Source organism: Trachinotus anak, unplaced genomic scaffold, assembly GCF_046630095.1.
Source record: "Trachinotus anak isolate AG129_WGS33_773 ecotype Australia unplaced genomic scaffold, CSIRO_AGI_Tana_v1 ptg000031l, whole genome shotgun sequence".
NCBI lineage: Eukaryota > Metazoa > Chordata > Actinopteri > Carangiformes > Carangidae > Trachinotus > Trachinotus anak.
In genome coordinates, this window is record NW_027273882.1 from 1,155,056 (window position 1) to 1,177,213 (window position 22,158).

Genomic DNA, 22,158 nt, shown 5'->3' on the forward strand with positions numbered 1-22,158 from the left:
ATGACCATAAGAAATATATGCTACGATAATAATTCATACATGTTACAAGACAGCTGCAATTTTCCAGTGCAAACAAAAGCCACTGATGGATAACTGAGCGGGCCTTGATACAGACACAGGGGCCCAGGTGTAAGGGGCCACAGTGTCTGTCTGAAGTGGAATACGACCACAAGGAGACACAAAATGACAAGAAATAGACACAAAATGACAAGAAATAGACACAAAATGACCACAAAAGCCACTTCAGAGATACACAACTGCAAAGAAACTTTAAAAAGCTGCAAAGAGACTCGAAATCGCCAGAGCCAGGCAGAGTGTCTCTCGTGTGCCCTGCATGTGGAGGAGGGCTAGGGCCTTTTTCATGCATGTCCAGCCATCCGTCTTCTCATGAAGCAGAAGCTGGTGGTAAAGGTAACCTTGTACTTCAGAAAATACTGCATTGTAAGTAAAGATGCACAGTACTGAAGTCAGCCCCTGCAGCTGGCGCACCACTGCCGCCACCTTGTGACTGTTTACAGTTTTACTCAGAGACCACATTTTTTGGTGACAGGCAAGACGGCACATCTGCCTCCGTTTAACATTCAGGCAGAAACATGTGCACCAACCTGAGAAATACAGCCAGTAAAAATGTACATTACGTCGTTAATTTGACGAAAATCGATAAACAGCGGGGATCTTTTTAATCGGATGGAGGAATATTTGAAAACCCGGAGGGTGTGCTTCGTTTCTTCTAGCACTTTCCATGAAAAAAAAAAACCCGCCTAAAGTGACGTCACGGACTTGTCAGATGCATCCCTCGCGGCACAGCAGCTGTCACGGAGAACAAAAAGCACCATGGCAACCGACCACGGAAACATGAAGTAGCGTCAGTTACACCAAACAAGTGCGAAACGTTGACCGACGTCGGTGAAACGTTAAAATAAAGATGTCCTACAGATGTTTTAGGAATAAAGGGCCCAGCACGGGTGACACAACTGGTAAATCCACATTTTAAAGCTAAAGGTCACTGACACACACACACACACACACAGTAGACTGCATTGTGTGACTATATTAGTATTACATAATCCCGAAAAGATGGGAAATTTTTAGTTGACTAATTTACTCAATTAGTCAATGACCAGAAAATTAAACGGCAGTTGTTTTGATTATCAATTAATCATTCCAATCATTTCCGAGTGATGATTCTTTTACAGTAAAAGGAACTCTGATACAATTAGTAGTTAGCATGTTAATAGCGCAATTATTTTTATTTTTATTTTTATTTTTATTTTTATTTTTATTTTTATTTTTATTTTTATTTTTATTTTTATTTTTATTTTTATTTTTATTTTTTTTATTTTCCAACTAATAGACGTCCTTCCACACTTTCCAGCTCCGTCCAGCGGCCACGTCCCGATACACAAAACAAGCGCGCTGGGGATCTGGTACGTAAAGCGCTTGCGTCAATGTTTTTGGAGGCCTGTGACTAGCCAGCGTGCTAATCCAGCAAACGGAACGTTACAAAGATTTCCATAATTAATAACCTTCAGATAGCTGTTTTTATCTCGTTATACGCCACCTTATTCGGGGTATGTATATGTACATATTTTCACATTTATTTCGAAGTCATAGTTAGCCTCCAAAAGTGAGTTTTGCCCGTTAGGTAACGCCAGCTGTAGCTAATGTTAGCTTAGCCTAATTTGGCTGTGCCGGTTAAGGTAGCGTGCTTATTACTAGCTTTAGCTAACTAAGCTGCTAGTTTCTTGGTAACACAATTTGGGAATGAGTTAATTAGTTATAACACAACGCACGGCGATAAAATCAAATTGTATTATTGTATTGTTAGTGAGCTGTACCCCGCTAAGCGAACAGCTGGACACTAAAAGGCTTAAATCGATACTTTATTTGTAACGTTAGACCAATCTGTTTAGACCAGTGTTTTTCTCAGTGTCCTTTTAATGAAATAAGATATTACTTATTGAAGTTGAACAGTATTTCTAATATGGTTACACTGATTGGAGGACTCAATCAGAGTTTTGGGTTTAGCATATTAGGCATAAATACAGTGCTAATGGGTTCCACTGTTCCTTCAGGTCGGTGCGATTCACACCCATAATGTCCTTCCCCCCTCACTTAAACCGGCCGCTGTTGCCCCCTCCTGGGATTCCCCCTCAGTATGCTGGCTTCCCCTCAGGTAAGCACCTGCTTGTTCCACTTTAAATGTGTGTGATATTCTCTTTTACTTTCTTTCCTTTAGTGATGAAAATAGTATTTCTGCAAGTTACACAAGCAGCCTCCAGGTCATGAAAAGGGGACATGTTACTGAAAGGTTTCATATTTGCTTTATCGGATTGTTGAATCAACAGTGCTGGAAGTTAAAATAATATGGATATTAGCCAACTACTTTCAATCAAAGTATTTGACTTCAGACAGTTTTGTCTTTAGTTGATGTACTTTTCCTTTGATGGTTGCAGGAGCTCCAATGATCCCAGTTCACATGGGCATCATGACCCCCACCCCTACAGTGATGGTGCCTTCTGTGGCAGTGGTCAGTAAGCCTCCAGTTCCTAAGAAGGAAGCTGCTGCCATGCAAGCCAAAGACGATGAGAGCAGTGGCCCCACCACCACCGTGTTTGTGGGGAACATATCAGAGAAAGCTTCAGATATGCTGATCAGACAGCTGCTGGCGGTAAGGGACAGATAGGGATTTACAAATATTGCATATTTCCTATTGAATAGTTTTGTAATCCAGAAAGAATTGCCCTCTGGGCATGAATACTACATTCCAGATTTCTCTGAAATGATTCTGATTTGATTCTACTATTGTCTTTATAAGCATTCAAATCTGCAACCTTCATGGTTAATTTTTAATAGATGTAGTTATATTACAGATCTTTACAGGAGCACTAATCAATAACAAATATCTTATTTGCATAAACTGGTGTATTCATGTTTATAGATGAATTTATTTACCAAACTGTGAAGGCATCTTGTGGAGACTACACTTTGTGCTATGGCACTTTAAAAAAAAAAAAAAAAATCCACTTCTATTTGACTCGTTAACTCATTTTCCCCTTGTGCTAATGTTGTAGAAATGTGGGATTGTTCTGAGCTGGAAGAGAGTCCAAGGAGCCTCTGGCAAGCTTCAAGGTAATACTTAATACACACATCAAGCGAGGTGAGAAAATATACATATAATCCATGGCTACCTTGGATTATCAGATCTAAATATACAAGACATTTTCACTTTAAACCAATCAATCAATCATGACAAAATTAATCTAAATTAATTATCCAATAGAACCATAGATGACCACATTTTAACCTGCCTGAATTTGTATTCCTGTGCCAATATCTGTTGCAGCTTTTGGGTTTTGTGAGTACAAGGAGCCGGAGTCTACATTACGAGCCCTGCGGCTGCTTCATGACCTTCAGATTGGAGATAAAAATCTCCTGGTCAAGGTGGATGCCAAGACAAAAGCTCAGCTAGACGAGTGGAAGGCTAAGAAGAAGACTTCCAATGGGGTATGAATCTGTTTTTGGGAATTACTGGTTGCGAGTTTAGTCTCAGGAGTTGATCATACACCTAGCCTCGTTCCAGATGTCTTAATCCCTGGCCACACCTCGTTCTTACATATTTGTTAAGCGATTCAAATATACATGTATGTGTATCCATTGCATTGACTAAATTAGATGATAAATAAAAGTTTTTTGTACTGGCAGAATAAAAAGACTGAAGATGGAGGAGATGATGAGGAAGAGGTTCTAGACGAGGAGACAAAGAAGAAGGATCAGATAATTAAAGGTGCTATCGATGGGTTGATGAGGGAATATGCTGCCGAACTCAACGCACCTTCACAGGATGAGGACTCCCAGCGACGAAAGAGAAAAAAGGAGAAAAAAGAAGAGGTATACTAACCTTTATGAATTCTTTTTCAACTTGTACCACCATTCTCTTTGAACATGAAAGTTAGCATCATTATTTCACCCTGAAAACTGATTTTTCCTTCCTTTTCCTATAGGATGACATCAACACAATTGATATGGAGGAGGACAAGAGAGACTTGATTTCCAGAGAGATCAGTAAATTTCGGGACACTCACAAGGTAAAGTGGCTCCTTTGATATTGTAGTTGACATTACAGGTTTTGGACAGCAGCTGCTCACATAGTTCACTCCTAGAGCTTGCACATTTAGTTGACACATTTACCAAACTTTTCCTGATCTCAGTAACATGCATACTGCGCTACAAATTGGCAGTCCTTAAAATTAACACCACCAAACACCTTAATTTGCCCCATATTATATGAAATGTTTCATGTTCAGTGTTCAAACACCACAAGCAGGCAGAGAGCTAGTGTTTTTGTCACCTTTATCAGGCCTGATTTGACACCTGTGACCACCGTAGTGAAACTATCTAGGTGTGACCATTATAGATCCATTCTTCATTCATCACACAAAAATGCATGGAGACAATGTAAAGTTACTTAAAAGCTAATCTATTCATTAAACCCCACCATTATGATAGTGATCATATGGTGACTAAAGCAAGATGAATCTCAGAGCTTTGGAAAAAGTTGCGAGGATAGGATGTAAGTATCAGCCTTCATTTACTATATACATATACTGGGCGTCCCCCTCTTGAGGACTTGCATAGGGGCAACTGCACTGCACTTTTGTGTGTGTTAGCCTGGGTGTGTGGGTTTAACCATTTGAAACTATAAAGGTACTTACCTACTTTATGATTCTGAATTCATGTTAGCATTGGCTGTTCCCCCAAAAGCTGGAAAGTCAGTAAACCTGTGCGAGTCCTCTGTAAATTATGGTCTGTCTTAATGGTGTTCATGTTGAAGCACAAAGACTCATGTCAATAACCACTGCAGTGACTTTGGCTGTAGCCTTTATTATGCTAGTGTGGGGGGCGCCCTGTCCACAGCAGCATGCTGATCTGAAGACTGACAAGGTACGTGCTCTCTGTATGTGTTGAGTGATTCTTCTCTTCTGTCTCTCCCTCTCCATCACTATCTGACACTTTTTTCTGTTCAATAAGATAGGTCAGTAAGTTTATGCACATATTAATACATAAATGAAGAGGATGAAACTGTATTCTCGAGTAAACATATTGTTGTACTTGGAAAAAGATGATTTCACTTTTCCAATTTGCTGCCATTGCTTGTAAGAATTTGTATTATAACAATTCTACTAAAACAGCTGCTGTAAAAAAACAAAACAAAAAAAACCTCAAAACTACTACAAACAATGAATAAAATCTACACTGTCTGATAGACTGTTAGATTCTAATAGCAAAATTATGTTAAGATCATTATTTGCTCACAACGGTGCCGTCGGACAAGTATTTGTTTAAGAAGTCCAGGTAGACACTGTACAGAGGTAAGTAAAACAAACTAGAGCAGATGCAGAATCGTGCACATTAAATCAATTGAACAGATTTGTACTAGAGTCGAGGCATAAAAGTAATAAATAATAATACTTAACCTGAGGTACATAAGTGTTAAAGTTATTGCTAACATCTCCCGTCTTTCCTTCTCTCCTTCTCATGAGTTGCATTACACCCAAGGCTTTTAGTTCTGTCTGTGTTTCTTGCTGAAGACCAATTGACTTCCTGTGGCTTCAGGTGACTCTTAAACACATATACATAAAATGTACATTAAACTGAGTTCATTCTGCCATTGCACTTGCAATAGAAAAGCAAGACATTAAACATAGTGCTTTAGTTTATCATGTTCAGGATTCTCTCTCTGTATCAAGTTCCTATATATTTATATAGCTATAAATGTTACCAAAATACACTCAAAGCCTTGTGTGTAATGCCCCATAAAGGCAAAGTTGTGTTGCGTGTGTGTGAGTCTGAGTAATGAGTCATGAAGAGCTGCTGAAGACTTCTGCAGGGGTAAGACCGCTTCTACAATTTCATTTATCTGTGCAGAAATGTAACTGATGTTAATGATGTTCATTTCTTGATTTTAGCACTTTCCTGAGTGACATTGAAGTAAAGGCTATTGTTGATTATGATAATGATGATGATTATGATGATGCCTAAGCAAGACAGAATCCCATAACGTTTTTCCCTTGTATACCGTGTGACCTGCTTTCCTCCCAGGCCTAACTTAAAAGGCTTGTAGGGGCAGCGAAGGGCTGAGTCCATAGTTCAACACCTGTAAGTCACAAACACCTAGTTCAACAAAAGACTGACGCCTGTTTTCTGTTTTTGTTTTCCTTGTTCTGAGAGGAGGACTCTTAAGGAGAGAAAAAGCATTGTCTTTGCAGCGCCTTTTTCTCGTTATGAATGCCTCAAGCTGAACATGTTTCACAGATCTTTTTGACCATTAAAGTGGTTTCCAGTTATGTTCTTGTTAATCTGTAGTTAATAATGCAAGTTGGAAGCAAAAAACACTTCAATATATTGCTTTAGATGAATGTTGAAGCTGTCTCTCTGCGAGGGAGAGCCTTTTGATCCTTCCAGGTTTTCCCCAGTTTGAGTTTTAGGGTTCCAGCTTCTCTTACAAGCCTTGCACTGACTAGCGAAGGGCATGCCATCATATGAAATTTCTTAGTCTATCCTCAAAATCTGGAAACCACTTGATCTGTGCACAGTAGCAAATTGTCTCACTGGACCACACGTGGCATCGGCTGAACCAGTCTGTGTTTTGCTCTGCAGAAACTGGAAGAGGAGAAGGACAAGAGGGAGAAGGAGCGGTTGGAGTTTGAACGGGAAAGGAGGGAGCGGGAAAAAGAGCGAGAGCGGGAAAGAGAGCGGCGGGACCGCGAGAGGGAGAAAGAACGAGAGAGGGAGCGGGAACGGGAAAGGGAGCGAGAACGGGAGAGAGACAGAGACAAAGACCGGGACCGCAGGACCAGAGAACGAGAGCGGGACAGAGACTGGGAGAGGGACAGAAGCCGGGACAGGAGCACTGACCGCAGCCGATCCAGGTAAAGGGAAAACCCTCCATGTTGAAGGTTTCAAACAGAAACACAGTAGAGCTGTGTAAATGTCTGTGACTCAGTGATAAAACACTTTTACGCTTGATTTTGCAGGGAGGTGAGTCGAGACCGAGACAGAGAAAAGAAGCGAGACCAAGAGGATGAAGAGGAGGCGTATGAACGCAGGAAGCTGGAGAGGAAACTCAGAGACAAAGAAGCAGCCTATCAGGAGGTAGGGGAAGCCAAGATGTTTACCTGGAGGGTTGGAGGCTGTTGCATAACTAAACGGTCACAGGTTCAATTTAATTTCAGAAATGTGTCTTTGAGAAAGACACTCAGTGGTGGGGTCACAGTTCCCACATCCTAAACATAAAGAATAACAATTACTGGGTTCAAGAATAGAAATGGGAACCCCAAGAAAGAGTAGCGATAGAGATGTCCAAAAACACACCCATTAGAACTTCACTCCTCAACTTCACTCCTTTGTCTTTTTTAACAGAGAGTAACATCTCGTGTATCACTCTCTTTGCTTGATGTTACGGGGTATGTTTGTATTTGCCTGTGGCTCACCTGACACTGTATTTGCTACAGCGTCTAAAAAACTGGGAGCTCAGAGAGAGGAAGAAGGCACGGGATTATGCCAAGGAGGGTGAGAGGGAAGATGAGCGCCGACGAGAAATGGTGAGAAGATGCTGAATAAGCAGTGATGTTCATAGATGTGTCCTACTTTTTTCAACTATTCACTATTTTCAACGATCCAGAATATTACTCAGTTTTACAAAATTCATTAATCTGTATTCGTATGGAACCTATTTGAATTTAGAGTTTACATTTGAAATTGATTGTCCTTGATATTTTTTATGACTCATCTCAAGGCCCGTTCAATTAAACAGCACTATTTAATGTGTATGTTATTGTGTTTTCATGAAGAAGGCTTTAATATGGTGTTATGTATTCACATAAATACATTTCCACAAGAGTCAGACAAGGGAATCTGAGTTTATTTGTCCTGAAAAAAAGTTAAGCATGGCCCTGTGTGTCTTCAGGTGAAAGAGGGCAAAAGGCTAAAAGAGTTTCTTGAAGACTATGATGATGACAGAGATGACCCGAAGTACTACAGGTGAGCAATGAAAAAAACATGCTACTGTGCTGTCTTTACTTGGGCCTAGTAGATGGCCAAACAATAACATATCCACACCTCTGCTTTGGTAAAAAAGGATTTGCATCTGACGTGCAGCCTTTAAAGAGCTTGAATTTACAGATGTGTTTTCATATAATCAACTAATAGTATCAGAAATGCTGTGATTTGTAGGTAAACATACATAGAAGGTATTTTCCTAAACATTTAGGCTTTTATTTCATTGCTGTGTGTGAGAGATCTCAGCCACATGGCACCTAAACATGTGAAAAAATGGCATGAAGCAGCAGCAGATGCTGTGTGACCCAGATCTGACTTTTTGCAGCCGATGCAATACTGCAGCTACGGCCATTGTTCTGAAGGCTGTTATTTTTGGTGTGACCCCTAGGGGCAGTGCACTGCAGAAGCGTCTCAGAGACCGAGAGAAGGAGATGGAGGCGGACGAGCGTGACAGGAAGAGGGAGAAGGAGGAGCTGGAGGAAATCAGACAGAGGCTGCTAGACGAGGGACATCCAGACCCAGACGCAGAGCTACGCAGGGTATGCTTGTCTATAATCATGATAGTGTGTGTTTGCCTGTATATCTGCAGTGAATGAGCATGCTGTCTGTTGTATTTGTGAAGGTCACTTTATCATCTGAGTCTCTCTGCACCTCTGCACATCAGGGGTGTCCAGCTTTCATTGTCTGCTGACCTTCTTTTCTGGAAAACACAGCAATTGGGTGTTTATTTTCCTGCATATCTGCCTCTTATTGGTCCAGATGGAGGAGGAAGAGGAGGAGCGTCTGAGACAACCTCCCATCGTCCAAGAGCCAGAGCCCGAGGAGGAACGGGAGCGCCGCAGGGGTTCACGAGACCACCGGGACCACCGGGACCGCCGAGGGGAACAGGACAGATCAGAGGCCTGCTCACGACCCGCCCACTCAGACAATGAGGTGGAGGAGGGTGAGGAGGATGATTATGACAACGATGAAGATAACCCTGACGTAAAACCGTGCCTGAAGCCCACAATGCGGCCCATCACAGCAGCACCCTCAGTGTCGTCGGCTAGCGGCAACGTGTCCCCCAACACACCTGGGGACGAGTCGCCCTGCGGCATCATCATCCCCCACGAGAACTCGCCCCCAGAGGCCCTGCCTCAGGAGGAACACCGGCCAAAGATCGGCCTCAGCCTCAAACTAGGTGAGTGTCAGTGTTCACAGAGAGGACTGAAACTATTAGTCAGTCGATAAACAGAAATTTAATCAGCAACCATTTTTAGTATTAGTGGATGTTAATTTTCTTTTCTGACCCAACAAACATTCACTTGTTCTGGCTTCTTAAATGTGAAGATTCACAGCTTTTCTCTGTTTTACATCATTATAATAAAATGTCTAGGTTTTCAACTGTTGGACAACAAAACAAGCAATGTGAAGACATCACCTATTTTCTGACATTCTATAGACAAAATAATTAATTGCTTAATCAAGAAAATCACTTGTGGAACGTCAAGAATTAAAATAATTGTCAATTCCAGCCCCACTCACAGCACATTTTTGGAGAATTAATTTCAGGGTTTAGTTTGAATACAGCAAGAGCACCACAGCTTCAAGGAAATGTGAAGTTAAACTACCATAATGTTGCCAGCTTTTCCTCTAAATACAGGTAATCATTCTGTTGTAAATGTAAATGTATTGGTGTGGGTTAAAGGAAACTGGAAGTTAAATAACCAAATAGGGAGAAATCCTCAAGATCCAAAATGCAATAAAAATGTCTGCACTGATAGTAGCCTACATGGATCACAATGCACACTTTCTGTTGTCAGTGGCTTGTGCGATACATCCTATGAAATGCATTTTTGTCATTTTAACAACCGCCCACCACACAGTTCTGCTGTCTTTACACTCATACTTTCATTCGACTGGGAAAATTTACAAAGTGTTCTTTGTTATGATTACTCTCTCCACCTTCATGTATGGACATTGAAATTTAGTCTGGATAATGTAGGAAATCACCTACAGGAGAAGATGTAGATAAGATGGAGAAAAACAAATGTAAATAAAAACTAAATATGACAAATTCAGATTACATCAGATTTGATAGTACTTTTTTTTCACATAGCAGTCTAAGCTATATATAATAAGTGCTGTATAGATTGAAATAACTTTATCATTTGTAAATGAAAATTGTATTTTTAAAACTCCTTGTCCTCTCCAGGTGCCACAGGAAGTCCCAGTCAACCCAACGCGGGTAAAAGGAAGAAGCTGCCCGTGGACAGTGTCTTTGACAAGTTTGATGACGAGGAGGCCGATGAACAGCCCCGCAAAAGGAAGCTGGTGCCACTGGATTACGATGACGACAAGAGCCTCGGGGTGGACGGGGCCGGGCTCTCCAGCATAAAGGGAGCCAACGCTGAAGAGAAACGCAAACACATCAAGAGCCTGATAGAAAAGATTCCCACAGCAAAACCTGAGCTGTTCTCCTACCCACTGGATTGGTCTATGGTTGATGTGGTGAGGAAAAGAGGAGCAATTTGATGCATTTCATGCATCTCATGTCCTTTTCGATCTCTTTCTAAGCAGACAAGTTAACTAAGAATATTATGGTTTACAATATTGGCCTTGAGGAGTAAGGGTGATGCGTTTTCAATAAAAGATCACAATGAGTGTAGTCACAAACTCTGCATTCCTCACTTCTGAGCAGCTTCATGCTTTATGACATTTTTGAGCGAGGAGACAGAAAATAAAAATTATGTGCTTCTCTTTTCTTGTTTTTCATGCTGGTCTGAATTAAACAGTAGTAGTCATTCAGGTATATGTAGCTGCTACTCATGAAACAACTTGTGCTTTTAAACTCTTTGCAGACGTTAATGGAAAGACGAGTTCGCCCCTGGATCAATAAAAAGATCATTGAGTACATTGGAGAGGAAGAGCCAACGTTAGTGGACTTTGTCTGCTCCAAGGTATTGAACATGTGATATTTATACAGCTACACTCAGACCTGGTAGGAACGTGAAACGATGAAAATAAAATGATCCTGATGTGTTTGTCTTTTTCTCAGGTGATGGCTCACAGTATGCCACAGAGTATCTTGGATGATGTTGCTATGGTGAGTAATGGAGTGGATAAGTAATCTGTCACATTGTTGAGTGCTTTTATTTTATGTTCATGTTGACTATGTAGATCCCCCATTGCCATCTTTATTCCTGTATTTTACACTGTCGCATCCATATTATGATTTGAGTAATCTTCTGAGCAAATTCTGCAGCTCAGGTGGTCTCTGTGGGCCCCTGTTGGAGGACCCTTGTGGAGTTGATGAGTTGCAGACAGTCCAGTGTTTCTCTCGTCTAATTTGTTCATGTGCAACTTATTAAATTCTCTTTTTTGTTCCTGCTCAGGTTCTTGATGAAGAAGCTGAGGTCTTCATTGTGAAGATGTGGAGGTTACTCATTTATGAAACAGAGGCTAAGAAGATTGGACTGGTGAAATAAGCAAAACCACCACTGAATGAAGATCTTTTTTTTTTTTTTTTTTTCCCCATACATAGTATATATTAGTGTAGTGCAATTATGTCACCCCAAACAAAGCGACTTGTTCATACCAGTACAGACTGTAACCGCAGATTCTGCTCATTCTCACATTTGCACACTTCAGGTCTTGTCATTTTTTTTTTGTCTTAACATACTCAGGCTACCTTCACCTCCCCTCTGTTTGCAGGTGCTGACTGTATCTGTGTACTTTTGTGTATATACAGTGTCCTTATTTGGCGATGACAAAATAACTCTGAGACGAAGCTGCTGACAGGCACCTAGGACCATGGCTGTGTTGCCAGATAATGTCTCTTGGTCCTATACTTTTATTTGTTCACATGCCAACACATTTTTGCGAAGAGTCAGTCTGCAGGATCGCCACGAGCAGCCAGTCTCAAGAACTTTATTTCAAGTATTTAAGGTGTGAAATCTGGCTTGCAGTTGAATGTGGGTTGGTTACACGGACAGACTTCAGAGTATGCAGAACTACAAGGAAGTGATTTTTGATCTTTTTTGTTTTACAGGTTTATTTATTCAGGGTTTCACCTCCAACTCATTTCTGTCAAGTTAAGAGTTTCCTTCATTTTTCCTTATCACATTCCTGATAAACGTGTTGACATGTTCTTGTCCTCAGACCATCTCAGAAACACCTAGCTGTCATTTGAAGTGCGTCTGACAACACCCACAGAATAACTTGGGTGGTGGCATCCCTACAGCTGTAAAAGCACACACACACATCATGACCACTATAGGAAAATGAGCTAAGAATGGGAAAAAATGATTTGAAGTTGTGAAGATGCTCTCCATTTGTTTTTGTATTGGTGAACATTTGAATAAAATTGATTTTTATAACCGTTTGTTAACCAGCTTTTGACTTCCTCACCCTCCTCATTTTTTTTTTTAACCGGTTTCTAATAAGAACCATGTCATTTGGTATTAATTACAGGGGAAATAGAAAATTGATGCATATTCAATTCATTTTAACAGCACATGGAGTCAAATGGTCAGTGCAGTGATCAGGTGAACATGCAAAAATGATAAATTAGTCTTAGGACAAGCATAAATCAGTATACATTGAGAACAACATAATAGAAAATTCTCGGAGCTTTTAATTTTTACGCTGTTTTTTTGGAGACTTTATTAGGTCTTTTTTTTTTTTTTTTTTTTTAAACAAAGCTTTACAGATGGTGTATTGGCATTTTGTCTTTCTAGATTCATTCAGAATATAGGCATGCTTTGGACCAATTTTACTACTGTTGCTTACAATTAGTGTTAAGTTTTTTGATTCCTTTACCCATCAGAGAGAAAGCTCAGGCCTAATGCCACTCAGTTCAGTCTATTCACACCAGCTGACAGAGACGCATTGAGATCAAAACTTCCAGAGCTTTATTGATGCCATGTGAGCTGAACAAGAAGCAGGTCTTGTCAGTAAAAACCCTTAAACTGGAAGAGAAACAGCACAAAATCAAGTCACCTGTGATGCGTTTCCCCATAAATCAATCACATCCAGTGACCAGCCAGAGATGAAGCGCCATGGATACTGAAGACACTGGGCTCTTAAAGCAAGACGCAAGTGAAGGCCACCGCTTGTAAACAGCTTTTCTTGTTTTAGAGTAATTATTTATTCAAATCGGTGTACTTAAAAATAGAAACTATATTGATGTGTAATTTGTAATTTAACTTTTCCTTGTGTCCGTGTCTGGATAAGAAGACAGTATTTTGAGTGACCATCCTCTGAGACAAAACCTGCTAATGAACAAACCTGAATGTTTGCCAATGAACTATTAACGCCAGTTAATGTTTGCAATGTGAAAGTTAACATCTGTTGGACTGAGCGACTTTGGCCAGGTCTGTCCACATTTTCTCCTTCGATGTTTTTCCCACCAGCCTTCTTCCCAGGAGCGACTCTAGTCCTCTGTTTTGGCCTCCATCTCCTCGGCGTCATCGTCTCCATCCACCTCGGCGTTCTCCCGCTCTAACCTCTCCAGCTGCCGGGCGAGCTCTGTCTCATCCGTGTCTGTCACCACCTTGGGCTGAAGGACGTAGTTTACAGTTTAGTTATTTGTATGCAAAAAAATAAGAAAAGCTAGGAACATTTCTACATAAAGAGAAATTCTGCACAGTCACAGATACAAAGTATCCTGGCTACTTGTGCAGGTGAAAAAGTAGAGACTAAAAGTAAGAGAGTAAAGATGAAGTATTTAGAGAAAAAGTTATAGTAATTATAGTAATAATTTTGAGAAAACTGTCAATGATGTGTGATAAGAGTTGTAATTAAATGAGAAGAAAAATATAATTTTATGAGATAAGTTTAAAAAATATTGTAATTTTTAAAAAAAAAGTATTATATTTCATGAAAATAACATGAATTAAAGTGTGACACTGACATACAGGTTTGCTCTCATAATAACTCAAAATGCTATAAAAAAGTATATATTTATTTATATATTTCTTTCTTTTCCCAACAGCAGCAAAAACGCTCTGAATCATGCCATCATCATGCTCATTGTACACCCCAGCCTTACTGCAATTTAATACACAATTATGAAAACGCTAACCTTCAAGAAACTTTAAACAAACACACAAACACAAAGGAAAGGCTTTACTGTCGCTCACCTCCATCTGGATGTTAAAGACGCCTCTCTTCTCTTCAATCTTCTCCTTGATAGCAGCCATGGCCTGGTTGAGGACAGACAGACCCTCTGTGCGCTCCAGGGTGGTCGTTGTCATCACGTAGCGAGGGGGGGCGATCAGGTTGATCTGTCGAGCACAAGACCACGTCAGACGCCGACGGCAGCAGCAGCGCGTACCCAAACAACATGACAACAAATGCAGTGGGTTCACGCTTAAAACGGCTGTCTGTGGCCATGTGCCATGGTCAGGACAGTGGTTCTGGAGACAGAGTCACTTCACCTGTGACAAAGGGAAGAAGATTACCTTGATGGGCATGACCTCTGTGGAACAGCCTAGCCCGGCCCTCAGAGCTTCCTTCACTGCATCGATGCCCTCATACCCGTAGCACGCCACTTCAATGTCTGCAGGAAGGGCAGGGAAAAGTAAAAAAAAAAAAAAACGTTGTCTCATATTTTACAACCAACAGACACAAACGCACAACTTCACTGTTTGGTGCATAATTAAAGCTGCTGCTGCCACATGGTTGGTGGCCTTTTACCTGCTCTGATTTTGACAGCCTGTGGAGTGAGTCGCCTGTTGATGTTATCAATCAGCACGCTCCTCTCTTCCTCCGTTAAGTCCAGACCATCCAGAATGGCGGGGTCTCTGGAAGAGGGAAGATAGTCACCACTATATTTGACCTCAAGGAAAATAATTGCTGATGAAAAGACAGAGTAAACACGCGATCTAGGTTCATGCGTTGAGACTTTTTGTGCCGAGCCTCACGCAGGTGCGCGGCGCTTGAAATGACGACTTACGATACAGCCTGTTTGAAGACATCGTACGCTCCGTATCCTGGCCGCTTGTACTTCTCATCAAAGACCCAGGCGGTGCGCTGGTACAAGCTTTCTAGCTGCTCGTCCTTACTGTATTCCAGCACCTCAGCCACGTGTCGCAGGATGCTGTACACCTGCAAAAACAACACCCGGCATCAGCTCAGCTCAAATTTACAAAAACGCTGATAGGTTTACAAATAAAGGAAACTTTAAAAAGGAGATTTCAGTTTTTAATAATTCAGAGACTGAACATTATTGAGGACAGGTGGTTAGATGTTAGATGTTTTCAACTGTATCTGTAATATGTTTGGCATGAATGAAGGAAAATTGCTCACATTCATGCTATAATTCAAAGTTCAGATGATTTTAATGTTAATGAGGAACCAAAAAAACAAAAAGAAAAAAAACAGAACAATATAATACAATAACAATCTGACTTACAGTTTTAGATTTGGTGAATTTATCTTCACACTTGATGGCCTCCTCTGGGGAAACTCTTCTTTTTGATAAATCAATGTATCCTGAGGAGAAAGGAGTGAAAAGATGCAGTGACTCTGTGACACTATAACTGTCGATATGATTAACTGATGAACAGGTATATGATAAATAGTCCATTTATCGTCACTTGTTGAGTAAAGCTTAACTAATCGTTTGCTTTTCTCCACTTTCCTGTCATTACAAGCTGAATACTGGCTGCAGCTGGTTGGACTAAATAAGCAATTTTTATCTAATCTCCTCTGTTAAGTCGGCAAATTTAACGACATAAGTTTTTCTTCTGGAAATTTCTGATAAGCATTTGTCATGACTAACAGTCTTATTTCTCCACCAAAACAAATGTCATAAGAAATGAATAGTTACTCATAATATCATGAGGTGCAGCTCTAGTTGAAAGCTGTAAGTTTACAAAGCCGTCCTGCAGTATATCTGTAATAATGGCTACCATGAGGGATGATACAACCATATCACGAAAAGGTGCCATGTCTCTTTCCAGCTTTCAATATAGTGTTATTATATCCATGGAAGGCACAAATCTTTACCGTGGATGATCCGTTATTTCTACTCCACCAGCAGCCAAAAACACATCCAACCCAAACACAGAGGTTTGGTTCCCACCAGCCTCCACGTCTGTTGGTGTGTACACCTCAGCCTGCACTCACCCTTTTCTTTGTCTACTCGGATGACGACCACGCACTCATTGCGGCCTATGCGGATGAGCTTGTTGATGGAGCGGATACGTCGACGTGACAGCTCACTAAGGAGGATCATGCCCTCGATGTTGTTGTACTCCAAAAGGCTGACGTAGGCGCCCATCTCAGCGATGGACCTCACGTTCACCATCACGACATCCTCCACCTCTGGGAACCGGTGCTGGTAAAATCGACAGCTGAGCCCCGGCATTGCTGCGAGCACAGAAACAATAGGATGGGGGTTAAATATCTACAGCAAACGGTGTGTTACAGGTATTGGCACAAATCCTCCTTGGAGGGGAACTTGTGGCATACAGTATATTGTCTTCTGTGTCTCTGGAAGAATCAAGCTTATGTTGTTTTGACTTGATAGGTAACATGTCCTTTAACTGAAAGCCTGAGTGTGTGGAGGTGGAAAGACATGGGAACTAACAAAAACATGCTACTGAGCTGTATCATGGGAATTGTAGGATCCACTGTTTTTGGACTTAGACTAGGAAAAGTAAGAATACATCTGCCTCTGTTGCTTTTGTTTTTATCAGGATATAAAAAATCTGTGCCTCACAAGTTACACTTCATCAAAGTCCAACGCTAAATGGCATTTAAACAGATTTCTTAATGTTTTTTTCCCTCTACATTTTCAAAATATGCTACACAGAATTATAGTTAAGGGAAACTTAGATGATAAAATCGAGCGACCGATTTTCATTTTGTCAAGGGATGTTAAAGACATTTTAATTAAAGACTTAAAGCTCTTTAAAGCCCACTTTCAGATTTGTGAGAGCAAAGAAAAAAAAAACCCAAACAAAACAAATTTCAAAGCATTCTCCAACCACAATACAATGGACCAGGTCTACTACTCTACACTTGTCAAAGACCACATCAATTCTGGACCAGATTAACAGGAAGGGTGTTAAGATTATGTAAAGAGTTTGTGAAAACACATACTGTGGGCTACATCAAAAACCACAATAGCCACATTTGGACCACGTTAACCCAGAGAAGCTACAGAATGATGACAACAGATTCAGAATCTGGGAACATCCTCTTATTTGAGAAAGATGGTTTGGAAATGACTTCAGCTTCTGACCTTCGTGAAGGGTTTTAATGTTTGACTTGTGGCGCAGCTGAATTGTATTCTCCTCTACTGAGATTGTTTTTAGCACTCAGTTAAAGAAATACAGGGGACAAAATATTAGGAACACCTCTCAAATATTACCAGAACAGTCTGGAAGCACTTGAATGACACGTTTGTTCATTCATTTTCAGGGCGGAGGTTTTCAGTGTAAGAGGTCAAATAACTGAGTTTAGGCTGGAAAACGTAACAACGGGGAAGTGAAGAAGCAAGAAGGGAACTAGCAGTGTAGGCGCCGGCGGTTTTATTCACAGTTTTAGCTGTGAATGGGATGATGCAATGCAGACAAACGAGAAGCCCCTTGCTGTTAAAGTTAAGGGCGAAAACTGACATGAACAAAACATGGAAACAAAAAATAAATAAAAATAAAAGTATAGCAATATAACGACAACTGTATCTGGTAACGATTATTACAGTTAACTACGGATAAAATGGTTTCTTTATCATCCGTTAGCTTCCCAGCTGGTTTCCAGCTCACATGCGGCACATGCACCGCTGCCGTGGCTAACCGTTAGTTAGCCAGCTAGCCCCCTCGTCTGCTCCCGACTCCCCGTTAAAAAACGTCCCTTATCAAGAACAACTCACCTGTGTCATATGGTTACAGAACGATACACTGGGATTTTCTGTACTGGCAGTGTTTAAATTTCCGATTATGTTTTCTTTCGGGGTTTTTTTAAATGAAGAACTCGGGCCCGCTAGCTCACATTCATGGGTGTGCTAATTTTTCGACCCGGAAAAGATCGTCCGAGCTTTACGACCCGCGCATGTGCAGAACGGGCTCGGTTCAGTCACATGACCAGGGGCCAGCTGATCATCACGGACAGGCAGTCGGACAAGATCACGACCGTCAGCTCCGTCTATGCGGCTAATCCTGCACGAAAAACAACTGCTTCTCTGGTATTATATGTACAGATTAATCCAGCGGGACTAAATCTGACGTTTCAGTATTTGTTTGAGAAAACAGAAGACAGAAATCATCGACCAAAAGACGAGAAGATGTCTGCAAAAGACAGGATCGACATATTCCCCTCCAGAATGTAAGCAGCTTGTTTCCAAGCTAGTTGCTAACCCACTATAGCTAACATGATGCTGTTTTGTTGATTTGTTTCTTTTCAGCCTCCCAGATCGATGGCGTCCTGCTTACATCTGCATGTATCTGACATGGTTTTATTTTATAGTGCCCGGTTGCCGTTTAAAAGAGGAAGAGTTCATCTGTTGTCATGTGATGTATCTAACATCACCCCAGTGTGAGCTGTCAGCCTGAGGTGGTGACTGAAAAACCTACTGACCTCCAGACAGTAAAGGTCTTGACTTGAACGTTGTGTAACTTGGGTATCAACTGATCAGTGGAGGTTCCTGTGTTGTTTGCAGGGTCTAATCATTTTAAAACATTGATTGAATCATGTGTGTGTGTGTGTGTGTGTGTGAGAGAGAGAGAGAGAGAGAGAGAGAGAGAGAGAGAGAGAGAGAGAGAGAGAGAGAGAGAGAGAGAGGAGATCCTAGAAATGCCTTTTTCCTGATACATTTCTAAAGAACAAGGCCTTGGTTGCAAATCTCAGTGAGCTGTGGTATGAATACAGAGAAGTGATTCCCAGTCCAGGAGGATGAGGACTCCAGGAGGCACATGAAAAGATTGTGGAGCAGATGAGCCTCTTTCGAGCAAAAACAATCATGATTCAATAGTAGATATCCATATTTGTGTTTTAGAGGAAAGTAAATACACAATTAGGATTACGCAATATTGTGATACTGATCTTTAGTACATTTATTATCATAATAATGTTTCGGACACAACGGTTTGGAACCACCGATGTAGAAAAGGCGATGCTGACATTTCTCAGCCTTGGGCAAATTCCCAAACTGACTGTTAGTGAGTTAAGATTGGCCAGATTGGAAAAAAAAAAGCAAGAATGCTGTAAAAAAAATTGAATTCCTCTGGATAACAATTCAATACTTTTAAAGCAAGATTCAGATAAAGCGTTTAAAACATGTGTTTTGTTTGATGTCGCAGGGCTCAGACCATCATGAAAGCTCGGCTGAAAGGGGCGCAGACTGGCCGCAACCTGCTCAAGAAGAAATCTGACGCCCTCTCCATGCGCTTCCGTCAGATCCTTCGTAAAATTATTGAAGTCAGTTGAAGATAACAGTTAACAGACTTTATTCTCCTTACATTTCACATGCAGAGTACAGTTACTGAGGTACACCAAGATAAAACTAATGCAGCGTTGTACAACAGTCCTGCAATAAATCCTCCCTTCATGAAGGTCATAATGTTCAAATGTTTAAGTTGATTCAACTGGATGATAATTTCAGGGGCTCGGGTTTGTGATAATTAGACTGAGAAGTGTTTCTAATCAACAGTTGCATTAACACCTCTCAGTATACAGAAAAACTGAGTAATGTACCTTCATGAAGGCAGGATTTTCTGCAGTGTTGTGTTGGATTGCATTAGTTTTAGATAGGTGTACTAATGAATACATTTGCAGCTTAATGTATATCTCACGAGTCTCACGAGTTTCCTAAATGTGGACTTTGTCGTCTTATCTCTGTTCCTTTAGACTAAGACCAAGATGGGAGAGGTGATGAGAGAGGCGGCCTTTTCTTTGGCTGAAGCCAAATTTGCAGCTGGAGACTTCAGGTAAGAATCGGAGCAGGATGAAGTGATGTGGTGTTATGCTTAGTGCGGATGTGTCTGTGACTCCTGTAATCCTGTCCACAGCACAACTGTTATCCAGAATGTCAACAAAGCTCAAGTGAAGGTCCGAGCCAAGAAGGACAACGTGGCAGGTGAGCTTAAAAAAAAAACAACCATCCCCTTCTTCTGTTTTAAAAATCGCTGCTGTGTGATGGGACAAGTTCTAATGCTTACTTTGACCATCTTTCAGGTGTTACCCTCCCAGTTTTTGAGCACTACCAAGAAGGCGGGGACAGTAAGTCATGTTTCAGTTGTCAGTTTGCTATGAATCTGCATTGTGTTTCGATAAAATCAGTTCTTGTGACTGTTGAGGAACGGCCAGCTCTCACCCTCCTTGTGTCTGTCAGGTTATGAGCTGACTGGTCTGGCCAGAGGAGGAGAGCAGCTCTCCAGGTTGAAGAGGAACTATGCCAGAGCTGTGGAGCTGCTGGTGGAGTTGGCCTCCTTACAGGTAGGGGGTGCTGTTACAGATATGTCACGTTTATTTTCGCTTACTTCTTCACAAATGTGATGCATAGGGGAAACTGAGTAATTTATTTACAGAATTTCTAGTTATGTGTAATTAACATGAGTATTTTACATTTTATGTTACTTTATTACTCCCCTTAATTTCTGAGGGAAGTCTTTTACTTTTTACCCCACTATATGTATTTGGTTACATGTTGACATCAATAATATTGAACCAATTGTATTGTATATAATAATATAATACTCATACTACAAGATGACTCGCTAAATTTGTGAATGCTAGACGAGTATTTTTGATTATTTGATGTATCACAATTTTCTATTGAGACTGTGGTGAAAATCTCCAGAACTTCCCTGTGCTTTCTGTCTGCAGACATCTTTTGTCACTCTGGATGAAGCCATAAAAATTACCAACCGCCGCGTGAATGCTATTGAGCATGGTAAAATTAGCATTGTTTATCAATTGCTATCATTGTTTTCCAACCACCCTTAGAGAAAGAGCGTTATTGTAGTTTAAAATCATCTTTGTACCGTTTTTCAGTGATCATCCCCAGGATTGACCGCACCCTCACCTACATCATCACAGAACTGGACGAGAGAGAAAGAGAGGAGTTCTACAGGTAAAAACATTTTGTTAAAGATTCTGAGGTTTCTCTGATTAGGCATGAGATTAAGTGCCTTGCTTTCTGGTTCAACAACTACCTCAGTTGCAGCAGTTGCACGGTTGATAATTTTTTTTTGTTTTAGATTTTTACAAGCTGGCCACCAAGTTACACTATCACAAAGATCACAAAAGTCCGTGTACTAGCCATCCAATCTTTTTGTTGTTGTTGTTGTCGTCACACTTACATTTCCTCCTGCTACAGGCTGAAAAAGATCCAAGAGAAGAAGAAGCAGCTCAGGGAAAGGACAGAGCTGGAGATTGCAGCCCGCCTGGCTAAGCTGGGTCCCATCGCAGAGCCTGCCAACATGCTGACAGAGGAGATGGATGAGGACCTGCTGTTCGAGTGACGCGCTTCTTCAGGTCGACGGTCACCGACTTCACCCATCATCCTATTTATTCTGTGCCTCTTTGGCCAAGTCTTTGTCTTCTCATGCAAGTGATGAAAGTTGTTTTTTTGTGTACTCGTGATGATTTGTTCTATTGTTTCAGTGCCGGAAGGTACTGTGTGTGTTTCCATATGTGTCACCGTACAGAACCAAAGTGTTGTCGCACTTGGCGGTTACACAAAAGGGAGTCAGTTAACTGTTATAAAATAATCTAAAGAATATAAGTGTGTTTACACAGGGTTTGTGAGTGACATTAAAGAAGCATTCCGTGTGACTGATCAACTTGTAGATACTTCAGTTTGCTCACAACATTTAGAGCCATTGCATGCTGTAAAGCTTAAAGTGGTTGTAGATTTCAAAAGTGTGAGTGTGTGAGTCTGTGTCGTGGAGGCCCGTCCCGCTGCTGAGCTCGTACCACGGGGTGGTTGTTACCTCATTTGATGAGGATGTTTACCATTGCACCAGAACCCCTAATGTGACCCCGCTGTAAAATCTGTGCAAGTCAACACGGCCCAAATAAAGATGTTCTAAATATCCAACCAACCACTGCCTGGAGTTCTTGTTAAGATTGCAACTTTGCTGAGTAGTGTTTAGGTCAGTGGTTCTC

At 41.1% G+C, this 22,158-nt stretch overlaps 3 protein-coding genes across 4 annotated transcripts; 2 read left to right on the plus strand and 1 right to left on the minus strand.

Annotated features, from left to right (window-relative positions):
- Positions 1 to 1,433: 1,433 nt before the first annotated feature.
- On the plus strand, positions 1,434 to 12,419 carry rbm25b (RNA binding motif protein 25b). Its single transcript, XM_071467714.1, has 17 exons — positions 1,434 to 1,571; positions 2,076 to 2,176; positions 2,457 to 2,671; positions 3,075 to 3,132; positions 3,347 to 3,507; positions 3,706 to 3,891; positions 4,005 to 4,088; positions 6,661 to 6,932; positions 7,038 to 7,155; positions 7,515 to 7,604; positions 7,970 to 8,043; positions 8,450 to 8,600; positions 8,821 to 9,241; positions 10,256 to 10,551; positions 10,902 to 11,000; positions 11,099 to 11,146; positions 11,436 to 12,419. The coding sequence occupies exons 2-17, from the start codon at positions 2,098 to 2,100 to the stop codon at positions 11,526 to 11,528; spliced, it is 2,445 nt and encodes an 814-aa protein (XP_071323815.1). The 5' UTR covers positions 1,434 to 1,571; positions 2,076 to 2,097; the 3' UTR covers positions 11,529 to 12,419.
- Positions 12,420 to 12,930: 511 nt separating this feature from the next.
- eif2s1b (eukaryotic translation initiation factor 2, subunit 1 alpha b) lies at positions 12,931 to 18,086 on the minus strand. The gene is made up of 8 exons (XM_071467750.1): positions 17,924 to 18,086; positions 16,174 to 16,416; positions 15,458 to 15,537; positions 14,999 to 15,150; positions 14,740 to 14,846; positions 14,505 to 14,602; positions 14,184 to 14,327; positions 12,931 to 13,600 (listed from the first exon to the last, which is right to left on the minus strand). The coding sequence occupies exons 2-8, from the start codon at positions 16,412 to 16,414 to the stop codon at positions 13,475 to 13,477; spliced, it is 948 nt and encodes a 315-aa protein (XP_071323851.1). The 5' UTR covers positions 16,415 to 16,416; positions 17,924 to 18,086; the 3' UTR covers positions 12,931 to 13,474.
- A 54-nt stretch (positions 18,087 to 18,140) lies between these two features.
- Positions 18,141 to 22,094, plus strand: atp6v1d (ATPase H+ transporting V1 subunit D). Of its 2 annotated transcripts, XR_011686499.1 has the most exons (10): positions 18,141 to 18,375; positions 19,350 to 19,467; positions 19,897 to 19,976; positions 20,058 to 20,125; positions 20,224 to 20,268; positions 20,381 to 20,484; positions 20,875 to 20,941; positions 21,043 to 21,121; positions 21,368 to 21,707; positions 21,744 to 22,094. XR_011686499.1 is itself a non-coding variant. In XM_071467751.1 (9 exons), the coding sequence occupies exons 1-9, from the start codon at positions 18,335 to 18,337 to the stop codon at positions 21,510 to 21,512; spliced, it is 747 nt and encodes a 248-aa protein (XP_071323852.1). In that variant the 5' UTR covers positions 18,141 to 18,334; the 3' UTR covers positions 21,513 to 22,094. The 2 variants fall into 2 exon arrangements, 1 of the variants encoding a protein (XP_071323852.1); XM_071467751.1 differs by having other exon boundaries at positions 21,368 to 22,094.
- Positions 22,095 to 22,158: the final 64 nt, after the last annotated feature.

What these genes read in the sequence shown, in the direction of transcription:
- rbm25b (XM_071467714.1), top strand. Translation starts at nt 2,098, where the DNA reads ATGTCCTTCCCCCCTCACTTAAACCGGCCGCTGTTGCCCCCTCCTGGG. An exon ending in AGAAGAAGACTTCCAATGGG is followed by an intron (nt 3,508 to 3,705) that starts GTATGAATCTGT and finishes TTGTACTGGCAG; the next exon opens with AATAAAAAGACTGAAGATGG. An exon ending in ATTGGTCTATGGTTGATGTG is followed by an intron (nt 10,552 to 10,901) that starts GTGAGGAAAAGA and finishes AACTCTTTGCAG; the next exon opens with ACGTTAATGGAAAGACGAGT.
- eif2s1b (XM_071467750.1), bottom strand. Translation starts at nt 16,414, where the DNA reads ATGCCGGGGCTCAGCTGTCGATTTTACCAGCACCGGTTCCCAGAGGTG. An exon ending in AATTCACCAAATCTAAAACT is followed by an intron (nt 15,151 to 15,457) that starts GTAAGTCAGATT and finishes TTGTTTTTGCAG; the next exon opens with GTGTACAGCATCCTGCGACA. An exon ending in GTCTTCAAACAGGCTGTATC is followed by an intron (nt 14,847 to 14,998) that starts GTAAGTCGTCAT and finishes TCCCTCTTCCAG; the next exon opens with AGACCCCGCCATTCTGGATG.
- atp6v1d (XM_071467751.1), top strand. Translation starts at nt 18,335, where the DNA reads ATGTCTGCAAAAGACAGGATCGACATATTCCCCTCCAGAAT. An exon ending in GACATATTCCCCTCCAGAAT is followed by an intron (nt 18,376 to 19,349) that starts GTAAGCAGCTTG and finishes TTGATGTCGCAG; the next exon opens with GGCTCAGACCATCATGAAAG. An exon ending in CTACCAAGAAGGCGGGGACA is followed by an intron (nt 20,269 to 20,380) that starts GTAAGTCATGTT and finishes TGTGTCTGTCAG; the next exon opens with GTTATGAGCTGACTGGTCTG.